The sequence below is a fragment of the Rhipicephalus microplus genome, chromosome 2, assembly GCF_043290135.1.
Source record: "Rhipicephalus microplus isolate Deutch F79 chromosome 2, USDA_Rmic, whole genome shotgun sequence".
NCBI lineage: Eukaryota > Metazoa > Arthropoda > Arachnida > Ixodida > Ixodidae > Rhipicephalus > Rhipicephalus microplus.
The window spans coordinates 64,830,911-64,852,257 of record NC_134701.1 but is presented as its reverse complement, the minus strand read 5'-3'; the positions used below and the strand labels follow the sequence as shown (position 1 = coordinate 64,852,257).

Below are 21,347 nucleotides of genomic sequence, written 5' to 3'. Positions count from 1 at the left end.
CTCTCACGCACCATGCTAAAGAGCTAGAGACGCAAGCTGCTCTAAGGATCAGTGGGCTTTGTCACATAGTCTTCATTAACAGTGGCACTTGTATACTGCTCTGCTTTGCCAAATGAATTCAGAGCTGTTAGTTGTACATTTCGTAATTTGGCACTTGTACATCTGCACATTTATAAAAAAAATGAAATTTCAACTTTCTGGACTTATATGTGTAAACATCTCATGGAGAGACATAAAAACTAATAATTTTATTTCAGCCAAACTTTGCCTGAGAAATGGCAAGTCAAACTACTAGCAATACATAGTCTGCCCTGATAGCGATAAACAGGGCGTCGGCCATCAATAATCTCATAAGCAGTACAGCGCGTCTGCTTTTATACATGTGCTATGAAAAATTCCAGGCTAATTGCTGGCGACTGCGTAAGCTCTAGAGTATTCGTGTCCTGTCCATGAACCCAACAGTGTGATCTCAAGTTATTGCGAAGCTTGCGAAACACTTCTGCACCACCTGCACCAAGTGTTGGTTAGAGTTTCTGTGGGTGAAACCCGACTTCATCGAAATGAAACACCCGTGGCATTATGCATGTACGTAGTTGCCAGGCTTGTCATTTATATGCTAAATTTATTCTAAGTAAAAAGATGTTTTTATCCCCAAAGGCCAAAAAACATCTGAATGTGGTGTCTTGTGCAGCATGTGTTATTGCCGTGACAAATATATATAGCGATTCACATAGCTGTAGTAACTATACTTCACATTTGCCAAACAGTGTACAATAGCAAGTAATTTTTTTTTTCATTTTCAGCACACCTTATGACAGCCTTATTTAATCATCTCATATTAGAAATTCTCTGGCAAAAACAATTATATTGCATTCTCTTTTTGTTTAAGCAAATTTTAGATGTCGAGGTGAGGTCCTGTATTTATTTGTATTATTTTTTTGCAAGAAAGCACCCAGGGTATGCAGGCATTTGACTCTACTTGAGCCAGAAAATGGATGCTTCCTAAGCTTCTTAGACAATAGATTTTATTGATACTAAAAACTATAATTTAGCCAGGTTGCTACTCGTGATTTAGGCCAGAATTTTCCCAATGTATTGGCAGTCACTGCATTTTCTGTCTGGCATGTGCTGAATTGTGAAAGGTACTTATTTGTAATTTGCTGTGTTATGGCGCATTCGGTTGGCAGCTCTGGTCCTCTGACTCAGTGTCGGCAGATGCAGAGGCAACTTTAAATCAGAGCGCGAGAGGCAGCGTACTAACTGAATACGTCGGCAATCTCAAAGCGCTCAGAGCAGCTACGGTTTCTGGACGCGCACGCCCCCCACCTCCGCCTCCTTGGTGAGCGTGCCTGTAGCGCCACTGTGCAGCCAGTGCGGGAAGCTTCCGAGTAAACGTTGCTGCGCCGCGTCAACAATTTGGCGCTGATCAGTTCAGTGGGTATCACTGTCTTATTTGACCTTTCTTATATTCTCCCTTTCGCTTTCTCTGAACATGTCTGGATGTAGCGAAAGCCTTCTGCACTCGGCACATAAATCAGGCGATTGTACTCGTCCGAGCTGCTATCTTCAAGGCAAATCACTGGGCTGTCTGCAAGCTGCTGTAATGACAGCATTGACATTTCCACCGCTTTTGCTAGCCACCTTGTTAATCGACATGGTGCATTTATGGCTTTGTAGATGTGAATTTGCCCCACACACACCCGAAAACGCCACTAACAACGCACGTGCACAAAGTACCACGTGCCTGGCTATGCCCCCTGTGTGTAAGTGATTCTTAAAAGAGAGAAAAGAAGATAAAAGTGAGCCCCGTAACTGTCTGTATCATAGTGCCACACCTCAACAGTGGCTCACGAGGGATGGGGGTAAGGAGAGAGAGAGAGAGTTATTTTAATGGGGAGCTGAAGAGGTTTGCCTGGTTTTTCACCTGACGGGCTACCCCATGTGCCAGGGGATAACAATGATATATACAATGATAAACACACAACACATATAGTTCCATACACGCATAACAGTCACTCACACGCCCTGCACTATTTACAACTTTTTTTTCAAGCCTGTGGCCCGCAAAAATGTCAGTAGCACTTTTGCGGAGTCTATCGCACTGGAGCTGTTCTGCCATGGGCCTAGACTACTGCCTGAAGCAAGCGGATAATCCGGCACTCTGGTGGCATAATCCAAGTGGACTTGAAGAAACTCCTGCTGCAGAAGAACAGGAGCTAAAAGGTGCCTACTTTCAGCAAAGTTTTCGATGCTTGATGTGTTCTTTGATAGGCCAAGGCACACCCTTAGGGCCTTTGCTTGAGCTCCAGTCAGTGCTTGTATGATGGTTTGAGGAATTCCATGTATCCCAGGAAGGCTATAAACGTAGAAGACCTTCACAGAGAGCGGTACACATTCGTAACTTGGCATTATTGAACAGCCACCGGCATTGCCTGATAACAAGCGAAAGACGCTCGCGTATGACGCAACTTTTTCCTTTAATATCCGAACGTGGGAAATCCGCGTCATTAACCGGTCGATTGTCACTCCAAGAAACTTATGATTTGTCCCGTACCAAATGGGAGAATGCGCTACCTTTAATGTGTAACGTGAGACATCACACCTCATAAAAGCATTGGCGGCACACTCTTCTGGCGACATGGTTAGACCTCATTCGAATAAGAATCTTTCGAATGAGTTGACAGCTTTCTGCAATCTTGCTCGTACAACACGTCTGTTGCGACCACTGATCCATATACAAGTGTCATCTGCATAAAGTGAGATTTCTACCGATGCAGACATGAACTTTTCTAGTCCGATGAGAGAGATGTTGAATAAGATTGGACTGACAACACCCCCCTTGGAGAACTCCTTGATGCACTGTGTGTGGAGCTTTGTCACCTCCTTTGGTGGACATGTAGACTGTCTTGTCCCTGAGGTAGTCCAAGATCCAGCGGTACATACAACCTCCTACACCTAATGACTTCAGGGTATGAAGGATAGACTCATGAGTGAAGTTATCGAACACTCCCTTGGCGTCGAGGAATAAGCTGATATGATGTTGCCGGTCGCTTTGTTCAACTTTATGCAGTTGATGAGATTGAATACAATGTCAATGCTACTGCGACGTTTTCTAAACCCAGACATTTGCTGAGGGTATGCATTCCTGTTAATAAGCAACCACTCCATGTGTTTCGACACCACCTTCTTCATGAGCTTTCCCATGCAGCTGAAAATAACAATGGGGCGATAGGAGTTGAATTCCGTGAGAGGCCTGCCAGGCTTTAGAATAGGAATAACGCGAGCCCGTTTCCAGGAAGGTTCAAGACGGCCACTCTCCAAACTAGCATTAAATATGGCAAGTAGACGCGTCTTTGCCTTGTCGCCTAAATGGGTTAACTCGGTGTGGCTGACACAATCAGGTCCAGGAGATGACGCTTTGTTTACCAGTGTCGAAGCACCAAGAAATTCCATGATAGTTGCTAGAGCTGCTACTGCAATAATCTTAGAGCAGAAAGCCTCCGCCATGTCCAACTTGCTCCTGTTACGAGGCAAAGCAACTGAGCTAGGAATGCAGTTGGTCGATGGGGTTTTCAGATAACGAAAATACTCCCTATTCTTGACAGCGGCTTTCTTGGGTCTAGTTTTGAATAGAAAAGCTGCCATTGCTTCTTATCTAGCTTGTCCCGGTGACATTTAATTTGCTTTTACATTCACCTAGCCTCACGGATGTCATCTGCAGACAATGTCCTACGAGCACGTCTTTCAGATCGGCAACAAATAGCTCGTGGCCTCTCATACTCCACGTCGACTGTTGAACGAGTTTGAGGTGGTTCTAGATGTTTAGTGCTGCTTTGTTTTGCTCGATGCAGAGCAGCCCCAAATTCCTCATATGTCATTTTAGATGGCTCTGCGTCTTCAACTGCAACATTATATACATCCCAGGACTGAAGCGTCCTTCGCTTTGTGTTCAGCGTAGGATAGCCCAATGAGATTTAGGTGGGCACGTGATCAGTCCCATGACTTTCGATGTCAGCAAGCCAGGTCACCCCAGACATGAAGCAGGAGGAGATCATGATGACATCCAGTGCGCTGCATCGGTCGTTCTTTAAGAAAGTTGGCCGCCCATCATTAATAATCACCAGGTTGTTTCGATGTGCGAGGCCAAAAAGGTGTCTACCGTGCACTAAAGTCCTCTCCTGCCGCCCAAGGCTAGGTGATGTGCATTGAAGTCCTGGGTTAGTATGTGAGGTTCAGGTGTTTAATCTATTATGTCCTGCAGTCTGTCCACATCAAATGTAGTTCGAGGTGGTATGTATGCCGCAATCACCGTAAACACCAAAGTGTCCATCTTCAATGTCACTGCAGCATAGTCATTGGACGTGTCAGCTGATATGTAGTGAACATCGAATGTTAAATCATTGTGAACAACTTAAAGAACTTTACTGACATCTGTTCTTGTCGATGAGACTGTGATGGTGTATCCTGAAAGACAAATACAGGTGCGCACTCGGGACTCTGAGATAACAATCACCGGAAAGCGGTGTTTGTATACAAATTGTCTGAAGTCAGAAAGACGACAGCAGAGACTACAGGCATTCCATTCAAATATGGTTGCCTTTTCTCTTATGTTCTTCAGACTGGGTGGCTGGGTCGTTAACAAGAACAGGAGAGAGAAAATCAAGCAGCGTCACTACTAGATGTCCTATTTATGGTGCTGCTTCATTGCTTGATCATGCCATCTGTAATTTCTCGCCCTCTCCCTCTGCAGGAGTAATTGATGTGAGCATCGCTGATCATTATCCCATATTTCTTGCTTTCAACATCATGAAGCCATTTGATCCACCCACGCGTGTTACTTCCGTACTGGACCAGGAATTGTTTTTCAATGCCATTATTAAAACTGATTGGTCCAGTGTTACGTCCTTATGCAATGTAGACCAGGCATTCAACAAGTTTTCTTCCCTTTTCCTTAAAGCCGTAGAAGAATGTACTAAAACAGTCAAATGTAAAAAGAGGTACAAATATCTTAAGAACCCATGGTTATCTGAGCGACTGCTAAAATGTATGCGTAAAAAAGATAACCTGTACAGAAAAGTCAAGAAACAACCATTTAACACTGCTTTAGCTTCACGCTATAAAAAATACTCGAATGTTCTTTCGTGTCTCTTGAAAAATGCCAAGAAAAAATATTATGATGACCAAATATCTAGTGAAAAAAACAACTCTAAAAGACAATGGCAACTCTTAAACGATTTTTTAAATCGATCAATACCTAGTTCACCTTTGCAGACAGTCATATATAAAGGCGTTACACATAATAACCCTGAAAGTGTTGCTGATGCTTTTAGTAATTATTTTTTCGAAATTTTTAGTGAAAAACATAGCAGTTCTTGCTGTAATCTGCAGCGTTGTAATCATTCTTTTTTTCTTTTCCCCGTGAGCCGTGATGATGTTTCTACAGCAATCAAAAGTCTCAAAGAAACCGGCCCTGGTATAGATAAAATCTCAGCACGACACTTAAAACTTGCAGTAGACATTATTTCTGAACCACTTTCTATAATTATAAACCTTGCGTTCAAGCATGGCAGTTTCCCTACTTCTCTAAAAATAGCTAAAGTCCTTCCGATCATTAAAAAGGGTGACAAGCAATCTATTTCTAACTATCGCCCCATCTGTATTCTTTCTTCCCTGAGCAAAGTCATCGAAAAACTGTTAATAACTCGGCTAAACAAGTACCTTAATCAATTTAATATACTGAAGCCCTGTCAATTTGGCTTTCACGCTGGAAGTTCTACTAACCTTGCTATTCTTTCCCTATCAGACTTCATCAAACACTCTATAGACGCAGGATTTGTAGTAGGGTCAGTTTTCTTAGACTTCACAAAGGCATTCGATACCATCAATCATCTCATTTTATTCAAGAAACTCGAATCATACGGTATTACAGGTCCATCCCTCAAATTTTTAAACAGTTACCTCCTTAACCGAAAGCATACTGTTTACATATCGGGCTCATTTTCTTCTACTAAAACAATAAATCAAGGGGTTCCTCAAGGGTCATTACCGGGTCCGTTACTTTTTTTACTTTTCATTAATGACCTTCCTGACATTATACACATGGCTCACTGCATTTTATATGCTGATGATACTACCATTTCCATTGCTGATAGATGTATTGACAATGTCACTAATAAATTAAATGCTGTACTTTGTAGTGTGTCAAAATGGTGCCAGGAAAATTTCTTAATCATTAATCCAAATAAATCTAAGTTTATGGTTTTTAGATCAGCTCAACGCAAGTTAACTTCCTCACCACAGCTCACAGTTGACTCTCATTTGATTAATATCAGCGACAGTGTATCTTTTTTTGGCGTTCACCTCGACGCTAACCTTAACTTCGCTCTCAATATTGCTCACATTAGAAAAACGGCAGCATTCGGCATTCACGCATTACTCAAAGCTCGCTCATATTTTTCTCATAAAGCACTCCTTTCACTTTACTTCGCATTCATTTATTCTCATATCACTTATGGCATCGCATCATGGGGGAATACTTACCAGTGTCATCTTTCATCAGTACAACATCTACAAAATCGAGCTATTCGCGCTATTTTTAACTGTTCTCGCGACAGTAGCGCCGCTCCCCTTCTTCAATGCAATAAAATCTTAACTGTTAACTATCTATTCAGGTTTAATCTAATTATGTTTTTGCATAAACAAATAAGAAATCAACTTTCTGCTAATTTCATTGATCCTAAGATGTTAGTTAATAATAACACAACCAGGTTCGCGGCTAATAATAACTTTTTACTTCTTAAGGTTCGTACTAACTATGGCAAATCAACTTCTCTCTTCTGTACCATCACCATATGGAATAATTTGCCAACTTCGCTATAATGCAAAGTTTCTTTATTTTCATTTAAAAACTCATTAAAAGAGTACCTGTTAAATAGTTGATCTATCATCTTGTTTGTGTTGTTTTATGCTGTATTATTTGTTTTTGATTCCATGCCTTTTTGTTTTCATTCTGCTTTATATATTTTTGCTTCTACAATTCTAATAGCTGCTTGTGCTTTTATTATTTGTAATGATCACCAAGGGTCACGTTGCAGTCTTATACTTTGGGACCCTCTTCTGTATATTTTACTCCCTGTAACATCCTTTTATGACATGATAATAAACTGATTGATTGATTGAAGGAGAAAGATCTGATGGACCTGCGGTAGAGACAGAAACTAAGTTGTGTCGTCGACCCTTGCCGGATTTGCTGATGTTCTTTTGTCTGCTGTGGGCATTATTACTTGGCCACCACTTCGAGGTTTCTGTTGATGGCGTAGCACGTCCTTCGCCATTCAGTACCCAACGTTGTTTTCCACCTTATATTTGCAGATGCGCTTCTCTTTGCGCAGAATGGGGCAGTGAGTGGACGTTGATTCATGTTTTTTCTTGCAGTTAGGACACTGTGGTTCCTCATTTCCACATGCAGATCGATCGTGGTTGCTATCGCAGCCTGAACACCGTGCCTCTACAGTAAAATCTTGTTAATTCGACCCCCGTTCATTCGGAATTTCGGTTAATTCAGAATTTTGATTAATTTGGCCACGGCGTCTGGTCCCGTCCAAAATGTACATTGTTTTATGACTGAAAACTCTCGTTAATTCGGACAAATTCTGCAGCGCTTCGGTTAACTCGAATGCCCGACTGCTAGTGAGTCACGACCGGGAAGCAGCAACAGATTCTGTCGGGGAAATCCACGGCGCATCTAAACAACTTTGGTATCAGATTGCGGCCTCTGAGATTCAAACTTCGCCCATGGGTAGTACATCTCGGAGGCACAAAAAAAAAACACACATGGTGGCTTAAATAACCAAAATGAAAGGAAGTGCATCGCTACTGTCATCAGCAACGGGCAACCCACGAATTTGCCTTTCCTTTTTTTTTTTTTTTGTGCGTCGAACCCGTTTGCGAAACAGTTGAATTGGATTGCTCACCTCTAGTGTGCTTTAAAATATTTATCTGTACGTGATCATTGACATCTAGTCTTACTGTTTCCTGTTTTTTCAAAAGTTTGCCAGTTTTTATTTCATTTTTATCACCGTGTGTATGTGTGTGCGTGTGTGTGTGTTGTCTACTTCGTGCACTCGTGCATGACCACCGCACAGGTGACGCTGGGATAGCTCTGCTCCGTTTCCTGCAGCCCGAGCCACCCCAACTCCAGCAGCGAAGAGGGCGAAGTACAAAGCAAAGGGTTTGGCTGCAAAGGTGAAAATATTAAAGGCGTTGCAAGCGGGAGCACTTCAAAAAGAAGTGCTGGAAAAGTTCAATGTGAAGAAAAGCACGCAGAGCACTTTCATGAAGGACGAAGAGCAGATTATGCAATCGTATGACGGGGGACATATTTGGCGACCAAAGGAAGAGGCTTCAAAAGACAGCGCATCCCAAGCTAGAAGAAGCGCTGCTGCGCTGGATTGCCATTACGCACTTGAGCGTCCCCCTTATCTGCGCACAAGCAGAGAAGTTCGCGATGACCACCAACATTGACTCCTTCAGTGCGTCGGAAGGCTGGCTCGACCGCTTCAGGAAGCCACACGGGCTGGTGTTCCGCAATGTGTTTGGTGAAAAAGGTGTGGTTGACGAGTGTTGTGCAGGACTGGCGGTCTGGACTATCCGCGTGCTTTTCTATGTAAGAGCCATGCAACAGTTTTAACGCTGATGAAACAGCGCTGTTCTGTAAGGCTCTGCCTGACAAGACAATTGCGTTTACCAGGGACCCGATCATTGGTGAAAAACGAAGTGCAGAACACATGATAGTTCTTCTGGCTTCTAACATGACCGGCATAGAGCGGCTGCGGCTGCTGGTAATCGGGAAGGCTGCGAAGCCAAGATGTTTTAAGAATATTAAGCAGCTGCCTGTCGACTACCGGTTCAACAGAAAGGCTTGAATGACTGCCGAACTCTTTCAAGCCTGGCTGCGTCAGCTCGACCACCGCTTTGCGGCCAAGGCTCGGAAGGTGCTGTTCGTGCTAGACAACTGTAGTGCCTACACGAAGGTGTCCAGGCTCGATAACATTGAACTGCTATTCCTGCCTCCGAACACAACGGCTTCTTTGGAGCCGATGGACCAGGGAATCATACAGTTCGTGAAAAGCCACTATCGACGACAGGTACTCGAGCGGATGTTGCTCTGCATGGAGTCAGACAAGCAGTACGAAGTGAGCCTGCTAAGTTCAATCCACATGCTGACATACAACACACCGCCTGCATTAGTCGCAAACTGCTTTAGGCATAGTGGCTTCGTGCACGACGCTGCAGATCCGGGTGTGGTGGCCGATAAGGAAACCGGCGAAGAGCAAGACAACCGCTATGTGAGCATCATGCCAGTTGATGTACCCCCTGGCGATTACTTCGCAATTGACAGCAATGTTGCCGTTGCCGGCACAGTGACTGACAGCGATATCGTTGCCAAAGTCTTAGACGGCGAAGGGAAATCGGCTGATGAGGACGTAAGTGATGCTGACGAACGTTCACGCCACACAATGATGGAGGCTGCGCATGCGTCAGTCGTTTTGGAAGACATATGCATGCTTTCCTCGAACAATGTGCGCGGACTAAGCCACGTGCAGAAACTTCGCAAAATTGTGACTTCGTCACACATTGCGTCCGTGAAGCAAACTGCGATCACACACTTTTAAAAAAAAATGAAAGTCTGATGGTGTAGGAGACATTTTTCAAGTGTTTTGTTCGTACTCAAGATAATTCGTATCCTTGTTTAGTTCGAACATTCTTTCCGAATGAAGTCCGAATTAACGGGGTTTTACTGTAACCTGCAGGAACCAGCAACATGGCCAAAACACTGACACTTGGTGTACTGTCTCAGAGCCTTAATGTACTTGTACACTTGGTATTGTGTATAGCCCAAGATTACATGTTCAGAAGCGCTTTCCGTGACAAACACAATGCAGACGTTTTCTGACGCTCCCAGTCACCTTACAGATCTGACTGGAGCTCTTTGAAGAAGTGCAGCGAGAATGCCTGCTTGATCAAGGTCTACTGGGACTCTCTTGATGACGCCCACTCCGCAGTTGCTCGGTCGGGGCTCGTAGGCTTGTACAAGTACTCCGGCAATGCTTGAGATTTTCGGTAGACATTCGGAAGCGTCTCCAATACGGGTATCTACAGCCAGAAGATTCAGACGTTCATTTGGCCGTACTTCGGCGGGTGCGGTCCCTGAGGCACCGCACCCCTTGCTGTGAACATGTACGACACTCAGAAATTCAGTGTGCAGGAGAAAGCGCAGCGAGGCAGACAAAATAAGAAAAACTACAAAAAGGCATGCAAAGCAGCACAGCACAGAAGGGATAGAGATGAGGACACCCACATACAGAAGTAAAGAGAAGATAGAGAAAAATAGACTCGGTCAAAGGAGTCAGAGTACGGGGCACCACTCAGCGAGAGCTTCACAACGTCAGGAGATGGCGAAGGGCAAGCCGGTTGGCCAGAGCTGCGCTGTCATTGGAGATCACGGGGGCACAACAGGTAGGCACAGAATCCAGCGAGCTAGTGAGGCGATGCCCCCTTCCGAAATGCACGCTCACATTCCTCACCTGGTTTGCCTGCCGGCAGCCACGTGAGTGGCCGGCTTGCGTCACGTGATCCGTCCTCCTGGTCAGATCGTGCCTCGCTCTCACTTCGAAGTCAGAGCGGTTGGGAGCGCTCTGTGTCAAAGGCTCTGTGTGAGGTTCTGAAAGAACCAACCGAAGGTCACTCAACTTCTACCAACCGAAAACACAGCCACTTTTCAGAGCTCTCCAAAGCGCTTGAAAACACCTAACCGAATACGTCATTATTTCATTTCTATCAAAGCCGAGTTGATTGTGCTATCTGACCTTGTGTTAATATTAATTATTGTACAAATATTGCAATAATAAACAAGTAAGTGCTCATGAACAGGCTTATGCTTAGTTTACTAATGAAAGCTAAGAGTAAAAAATATGTGCTAAAAACTGACCCCTTTTGCAAAAGGATGACAAGATTCAAAGCAATTTTCACCGAATACGCTTCTGTTTGTATTCCCATTTCATGTCACAAATTGGCATCACTTGTAGCCAGGTACATTTTCTTCTTTCCGTTTGTACACCTTGAGGCATGTGCAAGGGCGTGTTCAATAAGGGGCGAGATACAGCACAGAAAAAAAAAAAAGAGCCCTCGTGATTACACATGCCCTATCACATTTACACAAAAAGATGGTGGGTTATTGGTGGCGACAACATTCATAGAATGTGCAAATATTTGAATAACGAATCAAATAGCATTCGCTAGTCGAATTGAACGGTACGTATATCAAATACCGAATATTTTTTAAATAATCGGCCCCTATGGGACAACCCTGAAGCAGCAAAAGATGGAATCAGCTAAAGGTTTATTTTCTTCTTTTAATCCCTGAATTACTACTATAAGTGAAGCCCAAGTATTTGCAACACTACTGATGCTACAGTTAAACCTGCTTATAACGAACCTCCACATAACGACTTCCTTTACATAACGAATTTTTTCTATTCCACGCCATTGCTCCATAGAAGCGATTGTATTTGCAACCTCTACGTAACAGTGGGAGACAACCTTGACAGCCAAAAGTAACAGAGGGAGCAACCTTAATATAATGAATTTTCCCCACAGACAATCTAGGAAATTTCACCCAGGTTTAGGCATTTTGGTACGAGCATGCATCTTCCGGGGGTGCCTAGCGGTCGACGAAGCACGAAGCGGCGGCAACGGCATGGTGCACTAGGCGAGAGCGAGCGCTTGTTAATGCGCACGAGTGGGCGCAAGGAAAGCAGACGAGCCAGCGTTGCCGCTGTTCTCGCCGTTGCGGGAGCCTACGCAGATGTGTTTCCTCATCCCCCCTCCAAACAAACAAACAAAAAGTGCTTTTTCATTGGCAGTACCACCCGAAAGAATAGTTTTCCGTGGTATCCGTGTCTGTGTCCATGTCATTCGCTCTTCGTTTTCGATGCCGTGCGCACGTGCATGGTTTCACTGCGCGCACATGGTGTGACCCCCAACGCATTCACATTTGCTTTTTTTTTTTTCCTTTAGCACTTTTTTTTAATTTTTATTGTGAACTGCCATGTCGTCACCACCGAAGAATCGATCACGATTGCCCTTAACATCCAAGTTCGCTGTTGCTACTCAGGCGATCCTCCCACCTTCGCGTTTTTTTATGCTCGTTCAAGACGGGTGGTTTCCTCTCTGTTGGAGCATTTGAGGACAGTTCTAACACTCCGGGGATGTTATCCAGGTGATAAAAATAGGCTGGCTCATTTGATCTCTGCTTCAGCAGAGCTCGCGCCCTTTTACCTGCTCATAAATCTTACAGTGCGCGGGGGCTTGTTATCGATTTAGACTTGTTAGGGAACATGGCAGCGATGCCGAAAACTCACCGAGAGTGTCCATACAATTGCTATAGCAATAAGACGCAGTTCTTTACCACTAGATAAATGTTTTGGTTTAGCTCTGCCTTCAGTCCACCTTTTGTTATATTTGTTCATTTATTTTCCGAATTTTTCTAGTGAATGTGCATGTAACAAAATCCTCTCTATAACAAATTTTTTTGGAATTTATGAATTTCCTTATATCAAGGTTTAACTGTATAACCGTTACCAGATACAGCATTTTTGCTGCAAACTGCACTTTTGCTCTGTTTTTACTATGGTGGAGATGCATGACATCAGTCATTTCCTGTCTTGATCGTTGAAGTTAGGGACTAAGGCTACATTCAGCTTCAAAAATAAAAACAGATGCAAGTCTTTTGTTAACATAAATTATTCTTACAGATACAGCTTTCAACACTTGATTTTTACATGCTCTCTGCGTCAGGGTATATGTTGTGATGATTTTGCCTGTTCTAATAAATTTTTAGCTGCATGCATGATGTTCGCTTCAAAATTATTTTGAATTTATGCTGCAATTTTATTTAAAAGTTGGCAACAGAGTTTCAACTTGAGTACTGTAGTGTCTGTGGTATTTCGACATGCGGTTGAAAAATATTTTGAAGACTCTAATCGCTACTGTATACAAGCTTATCACAATTTTCTTAATTGTAGTAATATTTGGTGACAGTTCGTGAATACTTATTTCAAATAAAACGTTGTGAAGTTCTAGGATTATTTTTAAAAAGGTTTCCTTACTATTTGAAAACTATAAGAAGAGTATTAAATTCGTTTAAGCCTTCAATTTTGTTGTACTACTATTACATTTGTTTTGAATTCGCTTTCGAAATTCACTACTCACTATCCCTTTGCTTGTGCGTGTCTTGAGATATGACAGTGTGTATGTTGTCAACACTTCTCCGCTCCACAGGCATGTATGGCATGCATTGCGCTGAAGTGAGGGAAAAAAAAACGCCAGCTGGAGGAGGGCTCCTTGTATGAAGGGCATGCAGCAGATTTAGAGGGAATACTCTGTCATCAGCATCGTCCTCTTCTAATAATAGCGTGGCCTCTTGCTCCTTAAGTGAACGGAATTGCTTGCTACCACAATATTCGTTTGCAAGTATATCGAGGCGCTGCTACAGGTATCCATGCTTTTTATATCAAATTGCTGTCATAATCAGTAATGGTGGCATTCACTACGAGTAGCCTAAGATATGACAGAGTGAGTGCAAGCTAAACTTATATTGTGTGGCCGATCAAGAGATGTGTGCGACATAGGCACCCAAGTGCTCCGACAGTGGCTCTTTGAGCTGCAAGAAAGGCTTACCAAGTTGCGATTTTTGTTATATAGTGCGCACATGAACTATTTATACCATCATCATCTATTTTTCACAGCATATCTGCACTGACTTCGATGCTTTCAGCGATCGTTGCAAACGGGGCGACAAGTCTTTCGGGGGCGGCGACACAGGCATGTGCACAGCATTTCTGTAGCACTTTGATAGCACGAACTACTTGATAGCGCTGTCTTCCCATTTATTGTAGGCGGTTTGCCAGAATGTATACGAGCGTCAACTTTATTCTCGCCTTCACCGCAGAAATTCGTTATATCAAGGTTGTCTTCCGCTGTTACTTTGTTACATAGAGATCGCAAATACATGTGCTTCTATGGAGTAACGACGAGAAATAGAAAAACTTTGTCATATCAAGGAATTCATTGCATGAAGGTTCGTTATAGCCAGGTTTAACTGCAAATTCTATACAGCCACAACATTGTGTGGGTGAGCTTTATGCAGTAACGGACACCACCAAAGTCAGTTCAAATAAAACATCACCCATCACAACATGTTCTCCCAGCCACGGTGCCAGCATTATCTCCTTTTACGTTTGCGGGAAGGCCTCCTCTTCTCTCCTGTCTCATCCAAGACATCACTGATAAATAAGAACTTTCGAACTTGCAACCAGGCATCGAGCACCAGACTGTCAATTTGCTTCCGACCGTCAGTTCTTTCATTACAGACAAGCTCGTCTTTGATGATGCCTGCAAGCTTCCAGAACTGCATCTGCACAAGACGATTGCACTCTAGCATTTTCTGGCTCACTTCTGCAGGGCTCAGCGATGCCAGCTGTTGAACTTTGTATGAAAGCTGAGGGTGCCACGACACAAATTCATACGCAGCTGCTGCCCGCTTTAATGTTAAGCCCAACACGAAGTGGGCAGCACACTGAACGAGCGAAAGGTTTCGTCGCTGGAACTGCTTCACGACCTGCCAGTTCTGAAAGTTTGAGGGATACTCCACTACACGGATATATGTAAGGGTGTAGCTATTTTCGAGCAGATCAGCCAATTCTTCAAGGAGCACTTTGAGTGCTTCATATTGAGCACAGAGGTAAACAAGATGGTACACTCTATTGCTGTCTACCAACCAAGTGCACAATTTTTTTACGTCCTTGCTACGCACAAGCCAGTCCTCAATTCCAAGTTTTTCTATTGTCTTGTTCTTGGAAAGTCCGTTAATGATTAGGTGCGCATCCTGGCTGAAGTTGCTGAATTTCATGTAGATCTCCTTCAGAGCAGTGGTCTTCGACAGATAGCTGGCAATCGTGGATGCGTCTTCCTCAAGAAAGTCATCGTCCCAGGTGTCGAGCCGTAGCTCGAGTGAAGTGACATGGTCATGCAGCAGTAGGGCAGTTCCAATTTCACGAAAGGACGACGTGTTCAGGTGGAAGAACTTGTGATGACCAATTTTCAGGAGGTCACAGCCAGATTGCAGGCCAGACACAAACGCTGCCGGCTGTAAATGACACGTTCCCACTCGGACCTTACTGCTAACACCTGTCTCCTGCACCAGTTCGTAAAATGTCTTTACAGACAGCATCTTGATTGAGTGAAAGGTCAGCTCTTGCAGGGATGAGCATGCAGCAGCTGCTTCCAGCAGCTGTCGAATCTCGCTATTGGTGAAGCATCCAGTGAGAACAAGCTTCCGCAGTGACTTGGTGTTCCTCAGTGCCTTGACTAGAGGCAAAACCCGCCAGTCCTTCTCATGCTCGCCTTCCAGGACATACATAACACGCTTTCTGTAAGCGTCGTTTGCCTCTGGCAAGGGCTGGTAGTCCCATGTGCAGCCAGGGAAGCCAGCCACGTGAAGGGTGGTGTTAATGCTCAACACCCTGGCAAACTGCAGTGCAACAATAGGGTCCAGTTCAAAGTCCACAAGCGTGAGTACCTCCAGAGTCGTGTTCTCCATGAGCGCCTCAAATACTTCCCCCACATGGAGCACACCCTTGACGTAATCATTGTAGATGACCAAATGTTTTAGTGTCCTGTTGGCAGCGAGAAATTTCCGAAATTCAGAAGCTTGACCCCGATTTAAGACTGAGCAGCCAACCAGGAGCTTGACGATGCTTGTGTTCTTCCTCAGTGACTCGATGAGAGTGAGTGAGTTGCGAAACAGTGGTGCATGTGCCACATTGAGGGTGTGAAGTGAGTCAGTCTTGACAATGTACTTTGAAAGAGCATCCTCAGCGGCACGAACGTGGCCAGAGCTAAACATACACCAGGCCCACGAGAGCTCCTTTAGTTGCTTGGCACCCCTTATCGCAGCAATGATGCTTCGCACCACAGGCCCTGTCAGCTTGAACTTGTTTAGCCATAGCACAGTCAGTGATGTGCTGTTCCTCAAGGCATCACAGAACAGCTTTTGGTAGCAGGGTAAAATAGATTGTAGCCCCTCAATAACCTGCGAAAGTCAGAAGAAACAACAGTTAATAAACCTTAAAGGAAATTACTCGACAGATCTTGCGCTTTCAGTGCCTCTGGTGATCCGAACTTCTAACACTAAAAAAACCTTTCGTACCAAATGCCCTCCCATGTTTTAAATTCAAGGCACTTTTTTGTGTGTACTGCAGACGCTTTAAGCATTTCAATCTATGCATCTATCTATCTAGCCACCTATGTCTGGTAGCTCTTGTGATTCTATCCTTAATTGCAGTAGACTAATGTTGGTATGGGAGGGTAAGAAAGAGGGTTTGACGATTTATGACTATCTGCTCATAATATGAGTAATGTAAAAATACCGCCACATACGATGTCAAACCCATTTCTCCAGACACGTGTGGCACATACCTGTATACCAAGGGCCACAATATGCAGGTATGCCCCACAGTACACATTTACTGAGGAACGCAAAAAAATAAACATTGCTAATTTAAATTAAGGGTGTTAAGAAAGACTGACATCGGCAGTGTTGATTTAATGAGTGCAAAGAATAAATACGTTATGGTCCCAGCAGAAATCAAACCCAAGTATTCTGCAGAGCAATCCAGTATTTTGCCACAGAGCCACAGCAGGTCTTAAAACTCCGCTGAAAAAAGACCCTATGCATAGGTAATGTTGGTGAAACAAAATTGTTGTTGCAGTGCTGCACTTCTATTTCATAAACATTACATATATACTCCAATAACACAGGCATCATGTCAGGTTAGCGTCTATTGTAATTAAGCACCACCACTAAATTTATTTATGCAGCATTGTCCAGCGTTACCATCCTCCCAAGCACAAGCGCTATATTTTATCCGACCACTTCTGGTGATGGTAATATCTATGCTGCTCTTGGCATCGTTACGTAAATATAAACAACTGCTTACATAAAACATATGCAACATTACCATACATGTCTGGGCCTATAACATTTGTACATAATGTTAAGTATAATTTCATAATGTTCTGTTCAGCAAAAAAAAATTCTGCCACAGTCACTGTCTCTCCCTATGTCGTGCATGACATTAATTCCCATGGTCCCTGGGATCTGCCTTTTTTTAATTGTAGCTTTTCCACAAAACATTTTGTTTACTAATGTTCTGATTTCCCCCTCTTTTTATCTCCAGTCTAGTAAATATGTCTAAATAGGTCAAGTATAAATTACAACCATTAATATAATGCACACCATCGGAGTTTACCGCAAAAAGAAATAACCACTTACTCTGATTTTAGCAAGGCAGACTATAACAGCATACTCGACTATCTTCTTTACGAACTGAGTTCCCTCAAACAGCTCACCGACGCTCCCGACCATAACATAGAGATTATCTGGCGAAAATTCAAATCAATTGTACTCCACTGCATTCATACATATGTCCCTGTTCGTACAAAGAAGAAAATGGACGTAATCCTTAGATTACATGTGAAACCATCAACGAAAAAAGAAAGGTGAACCGGCTAAGAAAACACTTGAAAACAATTCTCAGCGAATTTGCAAAAATAGGCTCACACTAGCCATAAAAACCATGAAAGCAAAGGTAAAAGCAGCTAAAAACAATTACTTCCGTATCACCCCCGGTAACTTCCTGAAGTCATTTCTGCAGAAATGCCGGAATTACCTTTTGCCAAAAGTCAACCTTAGTGCTGAGCCAGCACGGGAAGACGAAAACAGAGCAGATGTACTGAATGAACACTTTCCTTCCGTTTTTATAGCGGGTGATGGTCACCTACCACACCTTGAACCTTCTTCCAGCATAGCTCTAGCACCTCTGAACATTACCAGAAGTGGTGTGTTTCACCTACTTTTGAAAATACACAGTAAAAAGACCTAGACCAGATAAAATACCAAACGATTTCTTAAGAAATATGCCAAGCAAATATCCCATTATTTAACAATCATCTATCAAAAATCTTTAACAACTCGTGCACTACTAAATGATTGGAAGATCTCAAAAATTATCCCAGTTCACAAGTCAGGAAATGAAGTCTAACTTTAGGCCCATCTCCCTTACCGTAAATAGATGAATAGGAGACTACCTCTCGAACCGAACGCAATTTGTACAATTTTACCGCACCAGTTCTAAACTTCCTCATGTCACCTCTGGAGTCCCCCTGGGTAGCGTTTTGGCTCCTGCCCTCTTTCTCATCTTTATCAATGATATACCCACAGACATCCCAGTAAACATGAGATTGTAGCGCTTCATATGTGATTTCAGTTTTCAGTTTTAGCCCCACTAATGCCCATAGCTGAACATTATCAGAATGCAGTCAAGAGCTTCCTAGAACAGCCGCACTGATGTTACCAAGTGATACTTCATAATAGGCTGGAAGCGTGGACGAGTTTGAAACTATGCATTCTTGAACCAGTGCAAAAACAGTGGATAGATACGAAAAAAGAACACAGGACAAGCAGTTTCACTGAAATTTAATGAGCAAGCAGAACACATCAGAAACTAATACTACGCGTACGAAGGAGTCTAGGTATCAAAAAAATCTACTAAGCACCTGTACCTTGCAATCTAGCAAGCAAACAAAAGGTTCAGATGTATTTTGCAGGTATTACAACAGGGTTTCCAGAGGCACCACTGCTGTGGCCTCATTCGCAGTGATAATTGACAGATGAATATTGTAACGGAGAGTTTTTAATAAGTGGCCACTGGTTAGGTTGATGCTGCACATAACGCGCAAGGATGCAGGACAACAAGGAAGCCCAGACACAGCTCCACAACAACATTGCGTCTTCATTCCTTCTGTGCCATTTCGGCGCCCGTGCCTGAGGTACCTTTCCATGCCCGCGACATTACCCCTGGCAGCAAAGCACTGTCCCCATGCCTGCTGTTGTTAGAAGGACATGTCATTGTGATAGATTCAGGCAAGAAACATGCACAATATCACTTCTGAATGTAACAGTCGAGTTCGTAGTCAGGAAAATTTCATAGGTGACGAGTGTTACCGGGCGCAAAACTTGGCAAGGCCCAACATATCGAGATATGAGTTTCTCGTGGAGGCCGACACGGCAAGATGAGAGTCACAGTAGCACAAAAGAGCCCGGAGGAAAATCAACATCCCTATGTTGGCCGTCATAGAGTGACTTTTGAGCACTGTGGGACGATGAGAACCTGGCATTGGCTACTGTACGTGCGATGAGAAAATGGGAGATGGCATCTTGAGCGTCCTAAGTGGTGTGGTAGACAGAGGGTCATGCACAAGTAGGGTATCGAAAGGTAGTAAGGGATCACGGCAAAGAGTAGATAAAATGATGCATAGCCGGCAACTTCAAGACGGGACGAGTTGTAGGTGAAGGTTACGAACGGAAGGGCAGTGTCCCAATCGGTGTGGTCGTCAGAAATGTACATTGCAAGCATGTTTGTCAGTGTGCGGTTGGGGCGTTCAGTAAGTCCGTTAGTCTGAGCATAGTAAGAAGTCATAAAGTTGTGCTGCTTAGCACAAGATCTAAACAGGTCGTCAACCACATGAGACAGGAAGTAGCGGTCACGGTCCGTAAGTGAGAAGGAGCGCCATGCTGAAGGATGACGTAGAGAAGTAAATCTGCGACATCCGTTGCGAAGCTGGTCGGCAGTGCTCGAATCATTGCAGACAGAGTGGCATAATTAGTCTGAGGTAATAGCGCACTAAAGGTGAGCATGAATCACTTGGGTCTTGGAACGTCGCTGGCAGAGCGCGCGTTGCCACAATGAAGCCATCGGACCAGCCAAAATGAGCCTGGCATTTCCTGCGGCGAAAATATGGCTTCCAGATGGGCCTTGCGGCCCGTTTCTATGATGAACGTGTAAGCGGGCCAGAACGGGCTGCTGATTGTGAGCCAGATGGTGTCCGAGACTAACCAGCAACAAAATCAGTCCACGGAGCTAAGTCTGCTGGGGTTTGGCAGAACCGCATGCTGAGGGCGTGGCCTTGGCTACCTGTGTAGGTTCACGATCTGGCAACACCAACAGCGGCGTGATCTCGGCGCTACGCGGATTCATCATGCTTCGGAGCATTCCTAAGCTGGATGAGTCAGCGAGCCTCTCTCCTGCTTCAAGTGAGCGTCGACTATGCGGTCATCGGCGCCGTAAGTGTCGTCTACGAACAATAGTACCGAACGAGTCAGGGCGTGTATAGGCTACGAAACCACAAGAAACGGGGGTCAGGGAACGTTACCATGTTGTATTCTTTGGCAATTTATTGAAAGTGTGTGTATTTGTGATTATAATCGTGTCGTGCATAAATGTTTTCTTTTTGGTGAACTTGTCTGTGAGAGCCCACGACCACCACACAGTATTTACTGCGTTTCATTTGTTTCCCCTTGCCGATGTTGGAAAGGAACCTAACAAACACAACCCTACCCGATGAAATGGCTCGGCTGAGACTTCAGTAGGTTGAAGGTGACCGGCAGAGAGAGAGGTAGGCTTTTTCTAGAGCTGGCACAGGTCACACACTGTAACATAGCGGCGAACAGAACGATAAAGGTTCTTCCAGAATAACTGTCGCCAGACGCGGTTATAGGTTCTGGAGACACCTAAATGTCCAGAAGTTGGGGTGTTGTGAAGTTCTTGCAAGATTCTTTGTGCAGACGACGTGGAATGACAAGCAAAATTTCTGCGCCATCAGGCTGTAGGTTGCGGTAGTACAAAACCTTGTATTGAAGCAAAAACCAACTCAGTGAAGGGCCTTTATGGCCGGATTGAAGGCGGTCGATCATAGATAGCAGCGATGAATCTTTACGTTGTTCGTCGACAACGTAGAGATTCATCAGAAAATGTGCAGAAAATGTGTTAGGGCTAGGATGTTGTCATCGGCTTCCAACTCAAAAGAGTTGGGTGGATCAACAGGCTGTCAAGATAAGCAGTCGGCCTCGCTGTGAAGCTCGCCAGAGTTGTACACTACTAAGAATGTGTACTCCTGCAAACGCAATGAACACCACCCGAGTCTTCCTGTAGGATTCTTAAGTGTTGACAGCCATCAGAGCGCATTGTGGTCTGTGATGACTGCGAAGGGGCGTCCATAAAGATACAGACGGAATTTGGCGATATCCCAGACGAGAACTAGGTGCTCCCGCTCAGTAATGAAAAAGTTCCTTTCCGACTGGAAAAGTAGGTGGCTAGTGTATGCTATGACACGATTTGCACCGTTCTGCATTCGCGCGAGTATTGCCCCCATGCCATGGCCACTTG

At 44.1% G+C, this 21,347-nt stretch overlaps 1 protein-coding gene across 3 annotated transcripts in view; it reads right to left on the bottom strand.

The window, feature by feature from the left end:
- Window positions 1–21,347, bottom strand: part of LOC119170863 (uncharacterized) — a 103,532-nt gene that overhangs the window by 7,070 nt on the left and 75,115 nt on the right. Inside the window, exons 4-6 of one of the 3 annotated variants that reach the window (XR_012893684.1) lie at window positions 14,249–16,153; window positions 10,587–10,723; window positions 9,696–10,155 (exon numbers count right to left, since the gene is read on the bottom strand). Coding sequence is in view for 1 of the 3 variants with exons in the window: in XM_037422143.2 (XP_037278040.1) it covers window positions 14,285–16,153 (1,869 nt within the window). In the remaining 2 variants the exon portion in view is untranslated. Of the gene's footprint in view, window positions 1–9,695; window positions 10,156–10,586; window positions 10,724–11,024; window positions 16,154–21,347 lie in introns of those variants that run through there. The other 2 variants (XR_012893685.1, XM_037422143.2) reach the window with 2 other exon arrangements.